The 21,077-nt window shown below is 33.5% G+C and overlaps 2 protein-coding genes and 1 long non-coding RNA gene across 34 annotated transcripts; 2 read left to right on the top strand and 1 right to left on the bottom strand.

Annotated features, from left to right (window-relative positions):
• The first annotated feature begins 1,545 nt into the window (after positions 1 to 1,545).
• On the top strand, positions 1,546 to 10,169 carry LOC123906361. 32 transcript variants are annotated; one of them, XR_006808845.1, is made up of 11 exons: positions 1,588 to 2,083; positions 2,218 to 4,936; positions 5,097 to 5,152; positions 5,589 to 5,726; positions 5,880 to 5,963; positions 6,046 to 6,103; positions 6,836 to 6,897; positions 7,095 to 7,185; positions 8,262 to 8,530; positions 9,441 to 9,652; positions 9,768 to 10,169. It is a non-coding gene; the product is annotated as an uncharacterized LOC123906361 (long non-coding RNA). The 32 variants fall into 32 exon arrangements; XR_006808847.1 differs by having other exon boundaries at positions 1,588 to 2,217; positions 2,797 to 4,936; XR_006808837.1 differs by having other exon boundaries at positions 1,609 to 2,217; positions 2,344 to 4,936.
• Positions 10,170 to 11,697: 1,528 nt separating this feature from the next.
• Positions 11,698 to 15,112, top strand: LOC123906359 (DNA-directed RNA polymerases II and IV subunit 5A-like). The gene is made up of 4 exons (XM_045956270.1): positions 11,698 to 11,840; positions 12,525 to 12,931; positions 13,022 to 13,135; positions 14,650 to 15,112. Exons 2-4 carry the CDS (start codon positions 12,551 to 12,553, stop codon positions 14,773 to 14,775), a joined length of 621 nt encoding a protein of 206 aa, XP_045812226.1. The 5' UTR covers positions 11,698 to 11,840; positions 12,525 to 12,550; the 3' UTR covers positions 14,776 to 15,112.
• Positions 15,113 to 16,630: 1,518 nt separating this feature from the next.
• Positions 16,631 to 18,938, bottom strand: LOC123906358 (subtilisin-like protease SBT1.7). The gene has a single exon (XM_045956269.1). It carries the CDS (start codon positions 18,914 to 18,916, stop codon positions 16,631 to 16,633), a length of 2,286 nt encoding a protein of 761 aa, XP_045812225.1. The 5' UTR covers positions 18,917 to 18,938.
• Positions 18,939 to 21,077: the final 2,139 nt, after the last annotated feature.

The raw sequence follows: 21,077 nt of genomic DNA, 5'->3' as shown, positions 1-21,077 counted from the left end.
TGTAAATACAATGTTACTCCATTATTTTGATACATTTTAATAACACAGTAGCTGAACAACATTACTTGCGTAAATTTGTTCCAATTCTTCGGTGGAATGCATTGATTTCTTTTCATAATTTTATTTGATGTATGAGTGGGAGGGATTATGACATTCTTTTCCTTTTTCCACTTGTCGAGAAAATGGCATTCTTTGCTTTTGGCACAAGCCAATTAAGACATGGGATTTTATTATTTTATGTGTAAAACACCACTAATATAAATACTACTTCAATTCACTTTGTCAATGAGAAATTCTAAGAAAGTGAATGAGAAGTTCTAAGAAACACATTAGGATTTTGGACCCTCTCATATTTTTTCTCTCATGTTGTTCATTAAGTATTAATCTTAGTATTAATTATTTTCTTTCTCTCTTTTTAAGATCACATTTTTCTTCCTAATAAATTAATCACCCTTGAATGAGGAAAATGAGAGAGAATTAGACCAAAATGGCATGAGAGGATCAAAGTCCAAGAAACACGTACTACTTTTTCGTCACAAGTGTAAATAAAATATACTTTTTCATATCATCAATTCAATCTTGAAACTCTTTCTTTTTTCTTTTTTGTTAAAAAAACTATTACTCTTTTAAATTTAATTCTAAATTATATAAATATGAATTCGACTCTTCTAAAGTAGGTGAGCTATTTTATAGCATAAAATAAGTAATATCAATCGTTGATAAATAAGTACTATCACCCTTGATTTACTCACTTTATTCACTTTAGAGGATTCAAATCCTATAAATAAATATACATTAGATAGTATCTTATATTGTCAATTTTTATATTTGTAAGTCTAATTTAGCTGTCAATGTTGAAAATACTAGATTAAACACCTTCACCTAGATTCAATCACGAGACCTCGTAGTAACGTGTGTGAATTTGAGTAGTGTTTACCACTTACTATTATTAAAAGGAAATAAATTGTCATTGTTTTAATTATATTAGAGATTAGTAAAGATGTCAAGTGGGTTGGGTTGACCGGTTGTTTCATGGAGGAATATTTTTTTACCCTACATTTATCCCTTTATCACAACATATTTTAAAATATTCTTATTTTACCCTTATCTTACTATAATATATTTTATTATTTTTTACTTTGTCGTTTTCTCACTTTTCGGGTAAACATAGTGTTCCGGTAAGATTTTTTTTTTCCAATTTGTTAATTTTACCGGAACACTTTTAAAAAGTGTCCCGATACGATATTTTCTTTCCTGGATTGTTAAACTGAGCCCGACTTGACTAATAATGGGCTTTGTGTCCCGATGGGTCGGCCTAACTAATTTCTATATTATTTATAAAAAAAGATATGCAATGAACAATAAAATTAAATATCACATAAATTATTATCCATCGAATAATTGAGTGTCGTGATTTCATACTAGATAAATACTACAAAGACATCAATGCAAAAGTAGAGAGTATTTGTGGATGATAAATCACAAAGTGCAACCTTAGAGAGCATATAAAATTAAACCTTACATCACAAACTAAATTTTTGACCTAACAATTTAAAATACATAACAAAATAAACTATAAATTAGATAACTTCTCAGCAGTGCTGAAGCTTGAAAAGCGGCATGGCGGTGCAGCGAGTTTTTAACCAAATAGGTGCATTTTTTACATCAATAAACCTTACAATACGATGCGCCCAAAGTGCTACTGTTGATTGCAAAATTTCGGTTGCCCTGCTCCTGTTCACGATTCCAAATTCCCTTCCATGTCGATTCCCTTTTTCTCGTTTGTTTTACTCGACAGTCTTTCTCCCGGTTCTATTGCGTCTGGTAGGAAGCTTTTTATTTTTGTCAGTCCCAGGCTTTCTATCTGCCATCGCAGATTGCTTTTGGAGTTTGTTTGTCTCGTTTCCAATTTGTTTTGGCTATATACCCGTTTCCTTCTTCCTCCTCTTTCGTTCTATCTCGCTCTCTCGCTCTTCATTATTGTTTCTGTTCTGATTTGTTTTTTTTTTGTTTTCTCTCCATGGCCGATAGGTTTGATTTCTTGTGCGATGCCGTTCCGGGAAGAACTGCTTGGCGATTCAAGGTTAGGGTCGCTGGGATATGGGAAGTAACTGGTTTGATTTCCTTTTGTTCAATTCTGCTTTTTCATTTATAGTTGTTCTGACTTTGTACCTATTGCTTCTTGTTTGGTTGATTGGCTTGGACTGCATCATCAAGGTTTGTATTGTTATTACAAACTTTATCTTTGGTTTATTCTTTTTTGTTTTTCAATAGATTTTGTGTGTTTTTATTTTTTGGTTCTTTAATTGAACTGTTCAATTTTGATTTTTTTTTCTTTTGCAGGGTTTGATTTTGTTTGTTTGTTTGTTTGTTTCATTTCAAGGTTTGAACTTGTTTCTTGTTTTATTTGCACTGGGTTTTTATTTTTCATAAATTGTGTTTCTGCAAAGTTCCTGGCCACTGCATTTTTTCCTTTATTTTCAGGTCCTGTTTTTCCTTGGTTCAATATTCAACATGGTATTTTTTTTTTTAATCTGATTTGAAGTTGATATAGTCCAGACCAATTTTTTTTTTTGATTGGATAGTCCTGACCAATTTGAAGAAAATGATGTAATGTGGTTTTTTGTATAAAACCTTTTGTTGATTTTTTCCTGATTTGGTTGGTTTGTTTCTTAGGCTGAGTATGTGAACCTTGATACACTGTGGGTTACTCATCCTTAAGTGGATTTTTCACACGATATATTTAATTTTCGTATATGTTTGTGTGCATAATGATCTGTGTTAGTTTTTGTGTAGCTTGGGATTCAAACACACTTTTACATGGATAGGTCGATTTCCTGTTTCTTGTGTAGCTTGTGACCCTTCTAATATTATTTGAGGTAACTACTAACTTCAAAGGTTTTCAAAAGGATTTTATGTTTGTGTCTGCTTTGTAGGTTCTTATGAGTCAACATATTTTCTCATTTTCTTGTGAAGAAAAGTGTTGTTCTTTGCTTGGGTTGATCAAGATCATAGTTGGAAGTTAACCTTAATGTGTTATGCCCACACTATGCCAGTGTAGTGATAAATTTTTGTGTCATTTTTGGAATTTGGGCAAGTGATAGCACGTCTTGTATTTAATATTAACTAGCCATCACTGCCATATGTAGAAAAGTACACTACTGCTATATGCAGTAAAATGTTTGGAACAAAAATGTGGATATATATACACAAATTCATAATTCAATTAATATTAAGAATAATGTCTCTTACAAACTTTGTGTGTTATATTAAGAATAAGAATTCTCTTACAATATGATTGCTTGATTTGGTTGGTTTGTTTCTTAGGCTGAGTATGTGAACCGATACACTATGGGACCGTCTCAATGATGTTGTTAACACCTGAAGTGTATTTATTTGACATTAATGAATTTGTTTTGCTTATTGAAAACATCTATATGTTCATGTTGTACATTGCTTCTGACCCTGTCACTAATTGGGGTGTGCATTTGCATCCATAGCTGAAAACGATGCTCAAACTACCCACATATTACTATGCTCAACAGGAGAAGAACATGATTTCATGCTTGTCTCTTATCAGGGTGATGGGAAGTAAAAACCTGTCCTGCCTGTGTCAAATTTGTATTGTATTGCCAAGTTTCTTTTTTTCAAATGGTTTTAGCTCTTATCATTGTTTTATGTTTTTTTAACTATAACTCTAATGATGCTGAACAAATACTTATTTAATATATTAATGTGTTGTAAGTTGTAACAATTTAATTGGTTGTGCCTAATCATTAATTCTTAGGTTCGTATCCATCTAAGAAACTTATATTTGACTTCACCAAATCATATTTAAAATATGAACTAAAAAAGTATTGTTATTTATATCCATATTGATTTCCTTATTGATGGATTGTGAGGATTCCTATTTCTTAGTTTCATTAGTTTTATTTTTTAAGATTGCAATTTTATTGCAGTTTAGAGGTGTTCCCGAGGTTTCTTTGCTTTGCTTCCAAGTTTGGTCCTTTTTATGGAAAGCTGGCTGGTTTGCTTTTCAAGTTGTGTACTTAAAGCTTTTGGTGGCAGAATTTATCTTTTCTTACATTGCATTTAAGTATGCAGACAGCTTTGCTTTGTTATCAAGTAGTGTACCTTAGGCCAATGTAGAGTAGGAAGACATTTGATTCTGGTTGTTGGATATTCTACTGGTTTGTGCACAAATACAGCCAGCGAATGTAGTTTGATTTGGTTACTTTTAATTGATCTTTTTAGCATGATTTTAGCATAATTATTTAGTGCACACAGTGAGTCTTGTTTTTAATTGATATTTTAGTATGATTTCTGCCCTAATATATGCCGTAATTGATTGTTACTTTTAATTTCAAGAATTTAGATGCAGTAATTGATTGTTACTTTTTATTTCAAGGAGTTTTTATCATGATTGAAATTGTTAGAAAATGCTTTCTTTAGGGGGTGTGAGGTAATAGTTTTTGGTTAAATCAAAGGGTCATGCTAACCTCATGATATAGTGTCTAATGCACTAATTGAGTTTTTGGTGATGTGATGATATGATTATATATGATTTAATTTGAATTGGTATGCGAAGTGCTAGCATTGAGAAGCATACACGAAAGTTTATTTGATCCAAATGGACATTTGAGCAATTGGAATAGTGATGGAGACCCATGCCTATCTAACTGGACAGGAGTTGTGTCTTCTAATCAAACAATTGAAGAAAACTTTCTACATGTTGTAGAATTGTATGACTTCTATCTTCCCCACTTGTATAAAGTTACACCGATCATGAATCTGCAATTTTAGATTATGCGTTGAGGGGTTACATAATCAGTGTTGTGATGGCAGAGAAATCTGTACCAAGGGCTCCACAATCAAATAACTATGGGTTTGCATTACAGATTGATACTTGCTTATGGTGTAGATTGAGATTGAAAATGTGGGTTATTGTCATTATAATTTAAAAGAGTTCACTAATTGAATTTCTATGCATATCTTTTGTTTTTAATATTTTAAATTAGTTTTATTTATTTTATTTTTCTTTGCTTTGCTTCCAAGTTTGGTCCTTTTTATGGAAAGCTGGCTGGTTTGCTTTTCAGGTTCTGTGCTTAAAGCTTTTGGAGGCAAAATTTGCCTTTTCTTACATTGCATTTAAGTATGCAGACAGCTTTGACTTGTTTACCTGTTCAATTTCTTGTTTTTTTGTCTCTTCACTTTATATGAGCTTTGACAATTTAGTTGACAATCTTTGGTCTTTTGTACAGTGTTTAAAAATATTGAAGCTTGAACATCAATTCATTTGATTCATGTGATCAATCAATAAAATGTTTTGTTGATGCTGAAATTAAATGTTTAGTTTTACAAAACAATTGAAAACTTTTAATGTGTAAACATAATATTTTTATTTCTAATCAATTATGTCATCTTCCTCCAAGGAATATGTCAGCTTGGTCTGACTGAAGTAATCCAGAGTTGCTTAAAACATTTTTGTAATATGTGTTATCAAATGTGTTTGTAGTGACAGGTTCTAACGGAGCCAAATTGGTGTCGGAATCGGCTTGATTTGGACATATTTTCTGTAAATTTTGTAGAAGGGATTAATCAAGTGATGGATCAGATTTTCCAGAGCTACCAAAATCAAAGAGCCTGTTCTACATTCGAAGGGATTACTGCACAGAGATATCAAACCAGATAATTTTCTCATGGGTCTTGGGAAGAAAGCAACTCGGGTAGCTAGCTTAATTAGTATATTTTTTCCTATGTATAATTCGTCTTTATACTTCCAATTTTTAATATATGATAATGTGTGGTGTATTCATATAATTTATTTTATTTTCTTCTGTTGATGTTATACATTGTAATTACATTGTGTGCTGCTGCAGAAATTTGGCGATGATGGAATGGGAGGCCTTGGCGGAATGGAAGGATTGGGAGGAATGGGAGGACTAGGAGGAATGGACTTCTCTGTAAGTGATGTTTTCAATTGATTTGCTGTTCTTCTTTTTATGTTATATGTTGTAATTACTTAATTACTTGTGTGTGCTGCAGAAATTTGCTGGGATGGGTGGTGATGCATTGGATGATGTTGACGAAAGTGACAATGAAGGTATGCATGCACAATTTCATTTTTGTGGTTGATCTCTGTGTTTGTGTGGTGTGTGTGTGTGTGTGTGTTCCCTGCACATGATACTTGGTTATTAGTAAGTTAATATAATATGCTTGTATGTAGTAGCAAGGTAGCTTACTATTTAAAGCAATAGTAACGTCTTTTTGTTGTAGGATATGTTAAATATCGGTTATTATTATGTATTTTTGTTAACATATGGGTATCTTAAATTGGTTGTTAACATGAGGATTGAGGATTAAGAGTGAAACTAAGTTGGAGTTGATTAAGTAGCACTACAGCTTCTATCATGTTTTACTACTGCATGGAACTTCTGGAAACTAAAAAAAAAAACCTAAAACATATACATTTATGTATTTACACAAATCAGAGATTAAATTCGAAATTTATATGTAATATACTAGCGGCTTGTTAATTTCAATTTGAGGGCATTCTACTCGGATAAGGAAAATAAAGAAAAGAGGATTTTTATTGAAGTCATTTAGTTTTTTATCATCATTTTGTTGCATTTTTTACCCCTTTAGTTACAGGCATATCCCTTACAGGTATAAGAATTTTCTGTTTCAACTTTTCTGTTGCGAGTCTTTTCTCTTGATGAAAATTAAATTCATTTACATAATAACATGTTAATGAATTAAATTCATTTTGAATTTTGGATTCATTTTTAGTGTCTTATGCCTTAATGTTTTGTTTAACTCTGATAAATTCATCCAGAGAGAACAAAAACTTAACAGGAACAGCGCGTTATGCAAGTTGCAATACTCATAAAGGAATTGGTGAGTACTTAAAGAATTTCGCCTTCTTTATATGTAACCAACAATTTTCTCTCTAAATTTTGGTTTTACTTCTTCAGAGCAAAGTCACAGAGATGATTTGGAGTCTCTTGGCTATGTTCTTTTGCATTTCAAATGCTTTGTTTGTAACTTGTTTTTCAATTGCCGAACCTTACCCATGCAATTCTTTTTTTTCCTAGGAATTGATCATGAAGCAGTGGGAGAAGAATTATTACATTACTTCTATTGCTGGAGTTACTAATGGGAGCTCTCTTGTGGTGTTGTCAAAAGGTTTGTTTGCTTTAAGTACTTACAAATAGAGGTGGGAATAGGCTAGGTCGAGCTAGGCTTTGCCAAGCCTGAGCCTGGCCTGTCAAAAAATCGAAGGTCTGAGCCTGGCCTGTGGCCTATCATAGGCTTAAATTCTAGGCCTGAGCCTGACCTTTTGAAAGTCTGATGTGGCCTGTTAGCCTGTTTAAAAGCCTATTTCATATGAACATATTTAAATAAATAATTATATTTATTTTGAAATATACTTATGAACTAATAAAATAATGTTCCATTTGATATTTTAGAGAATTTGACTATATATGTCATCATATTTCAATTCTAGTTTATAATAATACATTTATATATGTTAAAAACTAATGTAGATTAATAAACTTAAATTACTTAAAAAGTTAATAGATTTATAATTTAATCAAAGTATAAATTTTAATATATAAATAATAATCGTAATAAAAATATTATTCATGTTAACTTAAATAGGCCGGCCTAGTAGGCCTCAAAGGCTTTTTTAATGGCCTGCGGCCTGGCTTTTTTAGCTAAATAGGCTTATAAAAAAACATTGACCTGCTCTATTTAAAGAAATAGGCTGGCCTGGCCTGAGCCTATGTAGGCTAGGCCTTAAGGCCATGTAGGTCGGCCTGGCCTGTTCCCACCTCTACTTACAAATGATGAATGAGATTTTCCCCTAATTGATGATGCATTGGATGCAATTCTGAGGCTCTTTAGTTAGGTCATTTGATCATATTTTGGGTCTCTCTTCTGAACTGTTAGACTGTCTGTAGGATCCACAGAAATGGGAGTGAAGATGGTTAGGTCATATGATTGTAGTAGAATATAAGGAGGGTTTAAATGTTGGAGGGCATTTTGGTTGTTGAATAAACTTGGTGAATTTTAAAGAATTATTAAGTTAATCAGTTGCATATTTTGATTTGGAGCAATTTGAAATTCCACTCACATGGAATTATATTTTCACATGATTTGTCTCTTTTATATTCCCTCCTGTTCCAATTTGTTGTATAAGTGTGACGAAGAAGCTCTTGCCAAATTTAGTGCCTGTTTGATTTTCCATTTTTCGGCAGATCTATCTGGATGTTGTTTGATCACATGCTTGAGGGTTTATCTGTTTTCATTCTAGAGAGGGAACAAAAGAGATAAAAACTACATTGTGATTTGAGTTCTGATTTCCACAAGCACACAGTATACACAACAATCATACAAAGTAAGTGAGTCTTTCCCCTTCAAATGGATAAACAAGAAGTGGATAGAAGGTTTTCACGTGACTTCAATGGCAATTGCTGGAAGTCGTTGGGGTGTTGTTATGTCACGGAATGCGGGATTCAGTGATCAGGTTTGCTGTTTATTTGTATTCTAATCTATGATATGATATTGTTGGAATAAAAGCTTTTATGCTTTGTTTGAGTATTTGTTTTCCTTTCCTGCCTTTATTTGGAATGTTTTGTATTTCATTGAAAATCACTATTACTACATGGCCTGGCTTTGGTCTGAGTAATATTCTAAACTGGTGTGCTTGAAATCCTCTTTGGATCAGATCTTAATTTAGTTTTACCACCCTGCCAACAAAGTTTAATAGAATTTAGCCAAAATTCACCCATTTTCTAGAGAGTGGTTATTGTCTTGTTAGCAATTTGGTACTTTTATTGAACTCATTCTAATTCATGTAAAAAAAGAGTTTGTTAATTGTTCCGGATGAAGATGGTGACATTTTGTTTTCCGAATTGGCTGGAACAAAGTAGTATGGTTGGCACCTAGCTTATGAGTTGGGATTACCAAAACGTGCTTTGCAGGACTGATTCCTTGGATGCAGTTACTACTATCCCGGACAGAGTTCATCACAGGTTCCATTCTTACGCGCAGATATGCTTCAGCAGGTTGTGGACCTGCTGCATCGGGATTCGACAGTTTCTCTGTCTCATGTCCTTTGTGACGCTAAACAGTGGGTGCTTTATGTCATTGGTCATCTCCGATGGGATTAGGCTCCTTGCTCATTTTGGATTCTATAGGAGCTCCGACTTGAGTTTTTTTGCTTTGTTTTTCCTTTCTGTTATTTTGGCGGGCTTCCGCCTTAATGTCACTGAAAAAAAACTGTTCCTCTTAGTAAACACTTTATTAAACACCATAAGCTAAATTTCTTGTTACTTATAATAAAGCGGCAATTTTTCCCTTGTCTTCTCTGCTCTTCTGCTCTGCAGTTAACATCTCTTTTTGTTACTTTCTCATCGTCCACCTTTTACATGTAGGTTGTTGAACCTGATTTTCTCTATCCTAGCGAAGGAATCCATAGACGATGGGATAATGGTTATAGGATCACAGAAACTGCTGCTACATGGGATCAATATGCTCTTATATTAAGCAATTGCATTTTAGCCTTCCTTGGCAGGGTCTGCAAGCTGCCACCAAAATGCAAAAAAATGAAAAATTTTGCAATATGAAGTTCTCAACTCGTGCTGAGGTATACGCATCTTGTTTCCCCTTGTTTCCCCTTGTTACATACTCGCTCCGGAATTGAACATAAGTGAAAAAGTCCATCTAAAATAGTTTCGTGACTACAAACTTCTTGTTCTTAGGTACTTTGCAAGTCATATCCCGTGGAGTTTGCGTCTTACTTTCATTATTGCCGCTCCTTGTCATTTGATCAACGACCAGATTATGGATATTTGAAGCGCCTGTTTTGAACCTGATATCTTTTTTACTATTGTGTTCATGGAATATCGTGGTAGAAAAGAATCACGTGGTCCGAAGAGAAATTATCGAAGAAAAACTCACAACGCAGAGAGAAAATGCAACCATTGTGACGAAACTGCCCCTATGTAAAAAATTGAATTGACGAAACTACCCTATGTATGCATAAACGTTCTCAAATACATGTGGGTCAAGTATATGTATATGCGTAGAATTACTGTGTTCCAGTAACATTTCTACAACTTTAGACAATTTATTTGCAACGAAAATTTTACTTCTCAGATCAACTTCCTGAAAAAAAATAGAAATTATGGGGAAAAAAGATATAAGATAATGCATTATCTTATATTCAGAAACTTTATTTATTTTTTTTATTTTGCTTTATACAAATAATGGGCTACATGTGTCCCATATGGGCTAGCCCGTATTTTAAACTGAATTTTATGATCGGGCTAAAAGTCATAAAAAAGAATCGGGCTAATATTTTAAGGTTCAAACTCTATATATATTCGGGTTTGGCAAGACAACCAAACAAGTTAGTCCATTTTAACAGCTCTACCTCAAAAGACAAAAATTGTGTATTTTTTTAATAAGAAATTGTGTATTTTCTTTATTATAGTTGCAAAACAAATTATAGGCAATAATTATTAAAAAATATTGTGTATTCTCTTTACTACGTGTCTCTTAAATATGATTAGTCAATAAGGATGAAAATTTGACCCATCCACAGTAGGCACCCGAAAAAAATACCCGCAACGGGTAGAGTAAAACCCACATTTGGATACGAGCATTGGTATGAGTAATTACCCATAAAAATGAGCGGGTATTTATTTTATATCCCACCACATACCCACATAATATATATCTATTTATTTTGTTTATATTATTATATAATAATATATGTATATCAATTTTAAAAAATAAAACTCTATTAAACCTTATACATTTTTAATAAAAATGTTTATTTATAAGATAATGCAAACTCAATGTGAATATATCAACAAATATATGAATTTTAGCATGAGGTTGGTAATGATTTTGTTTATAATTTTCATTAGTCGACATTAAAATCTCTTAATTTTTTTTAATTCTCTTAAAATTATGTGATATTTTATAATTGATCGATGAATTTTTCGTAAAAATGCGGGTAGCGAGTACGATATGGATACTTAGGTACCCATAGGATATGTGCACGGGTACAAAGGTTGTTACCCAAGCAGGTATGAGAATGGATACATGTATTTTTTCAACGTGCGGGTATGGGAATAGGTATCATAGTAATCTTACCATACCTTACCCATTGTTATCCCTAATAATCAAAATATTTATCATAAAATAATTATACAGAAATATTTTCAATGATACATCATAATTTTAGTCTGAGTTTTAATCTCCCAAAATTTTTATCATTGATATTATAAAAATTTAATTTTAAATTTAATCCACCCGTGCGAAGCACGGGTAAAACCCTAGTTATTTACCAAACAAGTGCACTTTTAAAAAATAATAACACAAATAAGGTAAGTCATAGCTACCAACAATGAATATTCGACTTATAGTAACAAAATTTGTTTGTCACTAAAAGTTAATTTACGTTAAATAAAATAAGGGCAAGTCATTAGTTGCAGGCACGACTTGTTTGGTAAATTATTGCTTTACGAAAAAACACTATTTTTTTTTAGTTTTTAATGGGTTAAGGCCCAGCTCGGTAGCCCAGCCCATTTTGTCTCTATACGGATTAGATATAAATAGAAAGGAAAAATAATGATAATTTATAGAATTGTTTTTTTTCCTCCAAAAAACTATACGGTACCGTTCACCTCACACCTTTCACTTTCAGTACCCTTGCATTGCATTGCATGCATATATTCATTCACACTCATACTCATTAAACCCTACTGCACCCTTCCACCATTCGCCGCCGTTCTCCTCCGTCTTCGTTCCCTTCCCCGCTCTTTGTAAGTCGCTATTTATTTTCCGATTTCGTTCCAAATTATTATTATTTGGATTACAATCTTTAGCACTTAGTTGAAAATAGCAATATGTACTCCATATAATTTCTCATTCATCAAATAAACCTTCAAAACTGAAACTACATTCACCATAAAATTTCGTTCCAATTCTTAGAATTACTCTCGTTGACAAGAAATTTCTTTTTTTACGTTTCATATTTGAGTTCTGAATATCTTCTATTGAAAAATCTTTATCCCTTATTAGGTCAGATTTAACATGGATTATTTGGGATTTTTTTTGCTCTATGCTTGATAATCTTTGTTATTTTGTTTGATTGATTTTTCGCCTATGCATGATTTTGGGGATTTTTTGCTCTGTGCATGATTTTGCTCTTTGCATGAGCTCGGGTTGTGTATTTGGAATCCATATTTGAACATAGCTTGTTTAGCCCGCCCCGATTAAGCAAGAAATCAACTTTGCTATATGAAGTTAATTTATGAATGCTATGGAGTTAATTTATTTTTTGTATTAAACTAATAAAGAACCCGTTCATTTGCCGCGCACACCTGTTTATATAAATCTTAAATGTAATAGTTGCTTTTTGTACTTTTTATTGAATTGAGTTTATGTAGATAATTAGAGATACTTGTTGTAAGAGATTATGATTATGCTGTGATTTGGTTCAATAGTGTGAGTACCAGAGGGGTGTGCCACAATGGTGTTTTCGGAGAATGAGATGACAAGGCTGTATAGGATCAGGAAGACAGTGATGGAGATGCTTAGGGATAGGGGTTACCTTGTTGGAGATTTTGAGGTTAACATGTCAAAAGACGAATTCAGGGAGAAGTATGGAGAGAACATGAAGAGAGAAGACCTTGTCATCAACAAGGCCAAAAAAAACAAACCCTCTGACCAGATTTACGTCTTATTCCCGGAGGAAGTCAAGGTCGGAATCCATGTTTTGAGGACTTACATAAATCGTATGAAATCCGAGAATGTCTACAGAGCCATCCTTGTTTGCCAGAGCAGCCTTACTACCCAATCGAAAAATTTCATCTTTGAAATGGCCTCCAAATTTCACTTGGAAATCTTTCAGGTAATTCATCTATCAATCAATTCTCGACCCTAATTTCTTCTGCACGTGATGGTTGTTAATGGTTGAGGTAACTGTCGTTGGTGCTTGCAGGAGGCAGAATTGTTGGTTAACGTGAAAGATCACGTGCTTGTGCCAGAACATCAGGTTCTCACTGACACTGAGAAGAAAACCTTGCTAGAGAGGTACACCCTCAAGGAAACTCAGGTCAGTATGTCACTTCTTTTCTTTTTTCATTGGGGTGTAAGGGGTGGGGAGTTATGTTATTTAGAATGTAACTAATTGAACGAATATGTGTGATGACATTGTAATATTGAAGGAAGGACAAAGTAAAATTGGGGTGGGGGAGTTATGTTATTTAGAATGTAATAATTGAATGAATACGCGTGGTGATGTTGTAATATTGAAGGAAGGACAAAGTAAAATTGTAAATCATTAGGGATTTATTAATAGCGTGTACAAAGTAGTAGCTGATGATGGATGCGGTAGATGATAGCAGTCTGTAAAATTGTTCATTTCCTTTCTTTTAGTGTTTTTGCTGATCTGAAAAATAGTATATTAATTTCAGAGTGAAGTGAGGTTGAAGCATTTTCGCCTATTCCCCTCCCTGTTTGGTTATCATCTTAACCCCCCCGACCCTTACTCCTTTAACACTTCGCTCAGTCCACAGCCCCACGCCCTCCCTTTTCCGATTCAACTCACTCATTCTGTCTTCCCCCCTGTTCATCCTTTTAGAAATTTTCTTTGATTGTCTTAAATTGTCACTTGGGTGAGTATTTAGAGCTTAATGTCACCAATTGTGTACTGTGCACCATGCAGCATCAAGCTTCCGTGGATGGTTTTGAATACTAAAATAATTGAATGGTTAAATTCAGATTTGGTGTTACAGATATTGAATTTGAACACTGAACTTAATGTTTGTCTAGCGACATCTTAAGATTTTTTCAGAGGAAGTCAGATGATACAGTGCGCAAGTCTAGAAATTGGAGTGATTTTGGTAGTACAATCTACAAGCGCTCAGGGGTTTAAATTGAATATAGTGTATCATATTAATTCTAGAAAATGTAGTGATTTTTTTAGACATTTAAAGATATTTTCGTCAGGTCAGTGAATTCTGACTTTCCTAAATGACAGAGTACTTTAAATATTATAAGTGCATCATTTGTACCTCACTCTCACCAGTGTATGATTTTGTATAAATTAAAACATATGAAATCCTTTGCAATTAAAGCCACTAGTTGGAACTATTCCATTAGCTGAAGCTGAACACCCAAATGAAGCTAAGAAAGACAGTTTTTTATCATTCAAGGGACAGCAGCACATACTTATCAATAGCTGCAATCACGACAAACTGCTATAAAGTGTTGCCCTTTTGCGATATTCTCTTTACTTATCCCAGCCATTTACTTAGAGTAATAGAATAGTGTATCAGCTAGGCATTTAAAAAGTTTGGGAACACACATGTATTCCCTGCTTTACACATGCTTCATCTTCTATGATTTTCACCTTTCTTCTTTCCTGGTTCCATGATGATGAAGTTCTATCTAGTTTATGATTCTAATTTAGATTTGGATGTAATTAAGCATGCAGAAAAAAATAAATAAAGCTTCTTCGTTGTTTATTTCTTTAGTCAAAGTTATCAGATTTGTTACCATTGTCATTATTATCTTGTATTTGCAATTATCTCTTTGTCTAATTAATATTTGTGGTCTGTATCTCAGCTACCTAGAATTCAGGTGAAGGATCCTGTTGCAAGATATTATGGCCTGGATCGTGGAGAAGTTGTTAAGATAATCCGCCCAAGTGAGACTGCAGGAAGATATGTTACATACCGATTTGTTGTATGATTTCCGTTGTTTCTCTACAGTATAGACCTACTTGTGATGCTTGAGTACAATACATTTTCTTTTCTACTGAGACTAAGTTCCTTCCGAAGCAAACTTGAATCCGTTTAGTTCTATATATGTTTCCTGGTGAAATTGTTAAGATTTAAAGAATCTTCTATTTGTAAAGAGCCATCTTCTGATATTTCCATAGATTTCATGTTATTATGTAAAGGTAACTGGCAGGAATTAGAGCAGTTATTCAATTATTATCGAGACTTCAATTGATATGGGAAGTGGAAATGGACCAAATGGTTACTCATTGTACCATCTATTATAATCAAATCCTTGACTGAATTAATTCTATTTGCCTACTTCCTATCATTCTATTTGCTTACTCTAAATGTGTTATTATCAATACCTTGTCTTATCATACATATGCTAATGGTCAAAAATAGAATTCGAATTTTCTTATTCTTTATTATGACATCTTCTAATGTATATATTGGCAAATATCAATTGCCTAATATTGGAAAGAAAGGCAGAAGTTTAAAACTCGGTCTAATATTTTGTGATCAATTAAGATTTAAGGAAAGCTCATATCGAAAAAAAATGGTAGACGCCAAAATACTTGCTATGAATTGTGAAAATGGTATGATTATTGTCAAAATTGTTAATATATCAAAATACTTGTGAAATTGTATGATTATAGTTAAAATTGTTACCTACTTTATCAAAAAAATAAATAAAAATTTGTTACCTACTATATCATGTGATGTTTCTATGAAGTTGCTACTTTGGGGATACCAATTCGGGGAACAAAAGTTTCACCACCGAGAGTATTGGTTTAAGTTTCTAGTGATATTACATGGATGAAGAAGTCACGCTTTTAGATTGGAATGTTATGTTTCTTCTAATCTTTATTATACATGTTATAGCTTTTGATGTTGAAATGGTGATAAATACAAAAGGTTTTTGTATAACTAATGACGGCATCAAGTTAATTATAGTGCAGGGACCACGAACAAATGTGGTGAATAAAAATTGTTAACTAATGACGACATCAAGTTAATTATAGCACCAGACGCGAGAAAATATGTTAAGAAATCATGCATCGATTGCGAAATGACCTAAATAGTACAAAATAACTTGAGTTACTATATGAAAAGTCAAAAGCTAATGAGTCACATTATCTCATGAGAAAGAAAGATGTCAAATTATCACATGAAACCAACAAAAAAATTTAACATAACCTCGTTTAATTTCAATCTAATTTAGATTTCTGAATGCTGCTCATGTATCTTCATAATATATTGGTTTTGTGAGCTTCTACAATGCTACCTACGGATACCATTGGATGGTTTTCTGCACAAGGAAAGTTACATGGCATTTTAGAATGGTTCTCCATGAGCTTTTTGTTGTTATGTTTTCTATTTGCAAATGATGTTGAATACTTATTTTGAAAATGGAATTACTTGTATTTATGAATTTATGCTATATTAAACACATAAGAAAATGCTAAAGGTTGTACAAGGACAATGAATATGATGCTTTAATATATGTCTAATATTGCAAAAGAAATCATAATAATGCTAGAAGGATTAATTTGGAAACAGAATCTCTACGGTAAATGGGTTCACACAATTTTCATTCTTGATCGTTCAGTCTGAATCAATGACAAAGATTGTTTAAAACTGATTTTGTTAATGTTAGTAATGTGTAATTTGAACAATTCAATCTTATATTAATGGTCAAGATGGTTTACTACATCAGGTTTATATTTTATTATTATAGAATCATAACACTCAAATTGTATAAAAACATGATTTTTTATTTATTATAGAATCATAACAATCAAACATTATGAGAGCTTTCACTGTCATTTCCAACTAAATGCTATAGGACTTCTAACAACAGTTTTTCCGTCAGACCATTCCAAACTTCCAAAACTTTGAGAGCTACTTGGTTTCGAACCAGATGTCCTAAATGTAATTGTGTATAATTTTTTCTCATTTGCCTTAAAACTTAACACGTTTGGTTCAACCGAGATCTTGACGGATGGTGCATCTGACTTAATTGATACCTTGTATGTCCCTGCCGCACCCACATTGGTAAGAGTCCGCGTATGTTTAATCTCCTCTGCACCATGCCCTCCCTCAAAGACCACAGCAAAGGAAGGGTAATTAAGGTCTGTTACACTATATTGTTTATCTGGGTCGCATGTGTACTTTCTCCTCGCCACAATTTCGATATCAGCAGCTGAGTAGTTTAATGCACAGAGAAAGCTCAAATAGTCATCCGCTGTCAAATCGTAGACAAGTCCAGGATTTAGTGCGGAAACAGGGTCGACGTGTCCAGCACCAAAATCAAATGGTGTTCCTGGATTTTTGCTAGCACCGTCCAATAATGTTTGTTTGTTCTTGTAAGCTGTATAAGCTGTTGTCATCAATGCAGACCGAATGGCAGCCGGGCTCCATTCTGGATGAACTGACTTGACCAAAGCTGCTAATCCACTTACATGAGGGCATGACATGGACGTTCCTGAGATAATGTTGAAATCAACGCGCCTTGGATCGGAATCTAAACTTGTGGGACTCGCATTCCTTGTATATGCTGCTAAGATGTTAACACCAGGCGCAATTAAATCAGGCTTCAATATTTGTGGGGTTAATGAATTGGGGCCTCGTGAGCTGAACTCTGCAACAACAGGTGACGGCTCAACCCCGACCTTTGTTCCCTGGAACACAATTGTTCCCGTTGATTTTGGATCAGAAAATAAGTATTTCTTGATAGCTTCACCATCTTTGAATCCAACGGCTGTTGCTGGCAAAATGTGGGCATCTGCCACCGGTTGTTCTCCATCGGTATTGGCTAACACCATACCCAAACCACCAGCAGATTTTACTACATTTCCTTTCTCGGTCCTAGAAATCCCTCCACGATCACACAACACAATCTTTCCAGAAACCTTTTTTGGATCCAAGCTACCTGGAAGACATAATCCAAGACCTTCTTCATCTTTGCTTACATTTCCTGCATATATGAATGGCACAAGAGTTTTGGGCAAAGAACTGCCATTATAAAGGGATACACCTGGATATTTTTTTCCATTTCCGAGATTGACATATGCAGGAAAATCTCGATCAAGTGTGCCAGCACCCACAGTGGTAATCCAAGGTGCTACATTTGTGACACTTGAAGGCCTAGGACCTGAATTTCCTGCAGCACATGAAACTAGAATCCCATGCTCCATTGCTGCAAAGGCTCCAATTGCAAGATTGTCCTCAAAGTAATCAATTGATTGACCACCAAGAGACAAGGAAAGAACATTGACATTGTCTGTAATGGCCTGATCTATTGCAGCCAATATATCAGAAACACTACATGCTTCTTTGTAACAAACCTTATAGGCAGCAACTCGAGCACTAGCAGCCATCCCACGTGCAGTCCCATTGGCATAGCCAAAAAGATTTGCATTTTCCACAGGAGATCCTACAGCTGTGCTCGCCGTGTGGGTTCCATGGCCATCATCGTCTCGAGGCGATCTAGCCTCGTTGATTTCATTCATCGAACCCATCGATGCCTCAAATCCCTTTGTATAGAACCTTGCACCGATCAATTTTTTATTACAGTTTGAGGTCGTGAAATTGGTACTTGTTTCACATTTCCCTTTCCAACTGCGGGGGATTGGCCCGTATCCGGTATCATCAAAGCTCTTACTTTCAGGCCATACACCAGTGTCAAGGACTCCCACAACTACATCACTACTTTTGTTTGTTGTGGGGAACGTACTAGCAATTTTATCGAGCCCAAGGAACTCCGGTGTTCGAGTTGTCAGAAGTTTATACTTTTTATCTGGTGTCACCTTAAGAATCCCAGGTTGGCTCTTTAATGACTGAAGTTCTTCAGCAGTCAAAGTTGTCGAGAATCCATTAAGTGCATTGTTATAGGTGTATAACATTTCAGCTGACTTAGATACCGACTTAAGAATTGATTCATACCATGTCAAATGGTGATCAAAGCTTGTTGGCATTTGAGATCTTGCAACATGTACTATGTAAGTAATCTTCTCATTATCACTCTTATCTGTTCTTGCCAGAGACACATTGCTCATGACCAGAATCACAAAAAGAGTTACAACGAGAGGTTTCTTAAGTGTTTCCATGTTAGAAGCTTTGATTGTATGTAATGAGAAGGGGTGAGATTGTGTGAGAAATGTAGTAGAAGAATTTGCTTTATATAGGGGTGCACTTGAATACATTGGAACTATTGCCAAAGAAGAAGTGCAGTAGAATAAGGAAAAGTTACATAAAAGATGCCATTCATTTAGGAAAAAGTATTAAATGACATATTAAATAATTATAATTTTGACTTATGCAGTGATTTTACTTCTTCGGGTCTCATATATAAGCAAATTTTCATTTTTTAGGTTCAATCAATAACGAATGTATCTGGTCTATAATATAGACCACATACATTAGTTATAATATGAATCTAAAAAGTAGTTTTTTTTTATTAACTTTTTGGTTCCTAGGGCAAGGGGGCCTCAGTAATCTAGAGTTCAGCTGCGAAGTTCAAAAAATATGGCAAAAAATTGTTTCCACCAGGAATTAAAGTTGAATTCTCCCGAACAATTCGTCTTAGAGGGACTCATTAACCAGTTGTGTTCAATTTATTTAGGGTGCGTTTAATTTGCTAAAAAACAGAGGACTGAACTGGACAACTTTTATTGTACCCTGTTTGATTTGAAAGTGGTTATGAGACTGGACAAATTAGGCAGCAAGGGACATGACAAAAACAAGATTTTTTGTCCCCCACTGAACCACAGGACAACTTTTTGTCCACAGTACAACTCTAAAAAATATGAAAATACTCATTTTATTTTCGAATATAAAAATATTATCGTCATATATCTCTCCGGTACAGTTTTGTTCTGTCCTGTATTATCTTGTTATGTCATGTACTGTTCTGTCCAATTCTTCTTGTTTTACGAATCAAACGCATCCTTAGTGGAGTATTAAATTCATAATTAAATGAAACAATTTCTTTTTGACCAAAAATGAAATAGTTGAATGCTATAAAACTATAGTAGTAATTGTTTAAGTTTCATTCAACATATAAATTTACAATTTTGACTTATGTAATTAAATGGTATATATACTTTTTGACTAAATAAATAATACGATAACCGATCGTTAGTTGGTCCAGCGGTGATTGATGCTGGACTTGGTAGGGAGGACTACAGTTTGATTCTTCGCAACTGCGATCGTGAGGGGTTTGAAATCACATGATGCCAGAACTAACCCCGAATCAGATTAGACGGTCCAATAGGCCGAATACTGATGGTGAAAACAAAAAAAATTAATAAAAAAAATTAAATTATATGATCACTTCTTGTACAAAAGATTAAATATGTTTTTTATCCCTATAGTTTCTAAAGATTAGACGGTCCCTGAAATTTTTTTTTGCACTTTTTATCGGAAATGTTCTTATAATATTATAAATATGAATATAAAAGATCATTAAAAAAATGTGAAAGTATTAAGGACTAAAAACCTAGAAGGAAAAAACTTCATGGATTAAAAAGTGTGAAAAAAATCTTCAGAGACTAAAACAAAAATTCTGAAAAATTATAGGGACTAAAACATATTTAACCCTAATCATTATTGCTAATGGACAGCGGGCTCGATTTCCCTTAAATTAATTGATGTTTAGATCGGATATCCAATTTTTTTAAAAAATGTTATAATAATTATTATAAGCAAAGGGTCATGTTAAACAGTGCACCCGGTGCACTTGTTAAACATACCAAAAATAGAAATAAAATATAAAGTTAATGTTGATAAAAACAACTTTTTACACTTTCAATGCATTGAATGCAAGAGTTTCAAAACAAAATTTTCTTTTTTGTATGTTTAACTAGTGCACTGGGTGCACTATTTAACATTTTCCATAAGTAAATTGTTTTTTTTTTCTTTCTAAGAATTAAACTTAGAATAATACTAACAACACGCTATTTAAAACGTAATTTTTAACACAATTTTATTTTTATAATTCATATAGGTCTCACTTAATTGATATGAGATCCATATAAATTTTAACAATGTGCGTAAAAAGTGTGTCGATAGTGCTCATCGAAAACGTATTACAATTCATTAAATTTCAAACTTGGATTAAAATTATGTTGACTAAAACAATTCATATAAATATTAGTAACCATAAAAAAAATACTTCTTGGGTCTCATATTAGGTGTTTTTTAGGGGTGTTCGCGGTTTTGTTTGGATCGTTTTTTTATGTAAAAATTTATCTGATCCAAAAATAAATT

The sequence above is a fragment of the Trifolium pratense genome, linkage group LG2 (assembly GCF_020283565.1).
Source record: "Trifolium pratense cultivar HEN17-A07 linkage group LG2, ARS_RC_1.1, whole genome shotgun sequence".
Lineage (NCBI taxonomy): Eukaryota > Viridiplantae > Streptophyta > Magnoliopsida > Fabales > Fabaceae > Trifolium > Trifolium pratense.
This window is presented reverse-complemented; position numbering and strand designations above follow the sequence as displayed.

Coding starts and splice junctions, on each gene's coding strand:
- LOC123906359 (XM_045956270.1), top strand. CDS start 12,551: ATGGTGTTTTCGGAGAATGAGATGACAAGGCTGTATAGGATCAGGAAG. Junction 12,932..13,021: donor TTCACTTGGAAATCTTTCAG/GTAATTCATCTA, acceptor TGGTGCTTGCAG/GAGGCAGAATTGTTGGTTAA. Junction 13,136..14,649: donor ACACCCTCAAGGAAACTCAG/GTCAGTATGTCA, acceptor TCTGTATCTCAG/CTACCTAGAATTCAGGTGAA.
- LOC123906358 (XM_045956269.1), bottom strand. CDS start 18,916: ATGGAAACACTTAAGAAACCTCTCGTTGTAACTCTTTTTGTGATTCTG.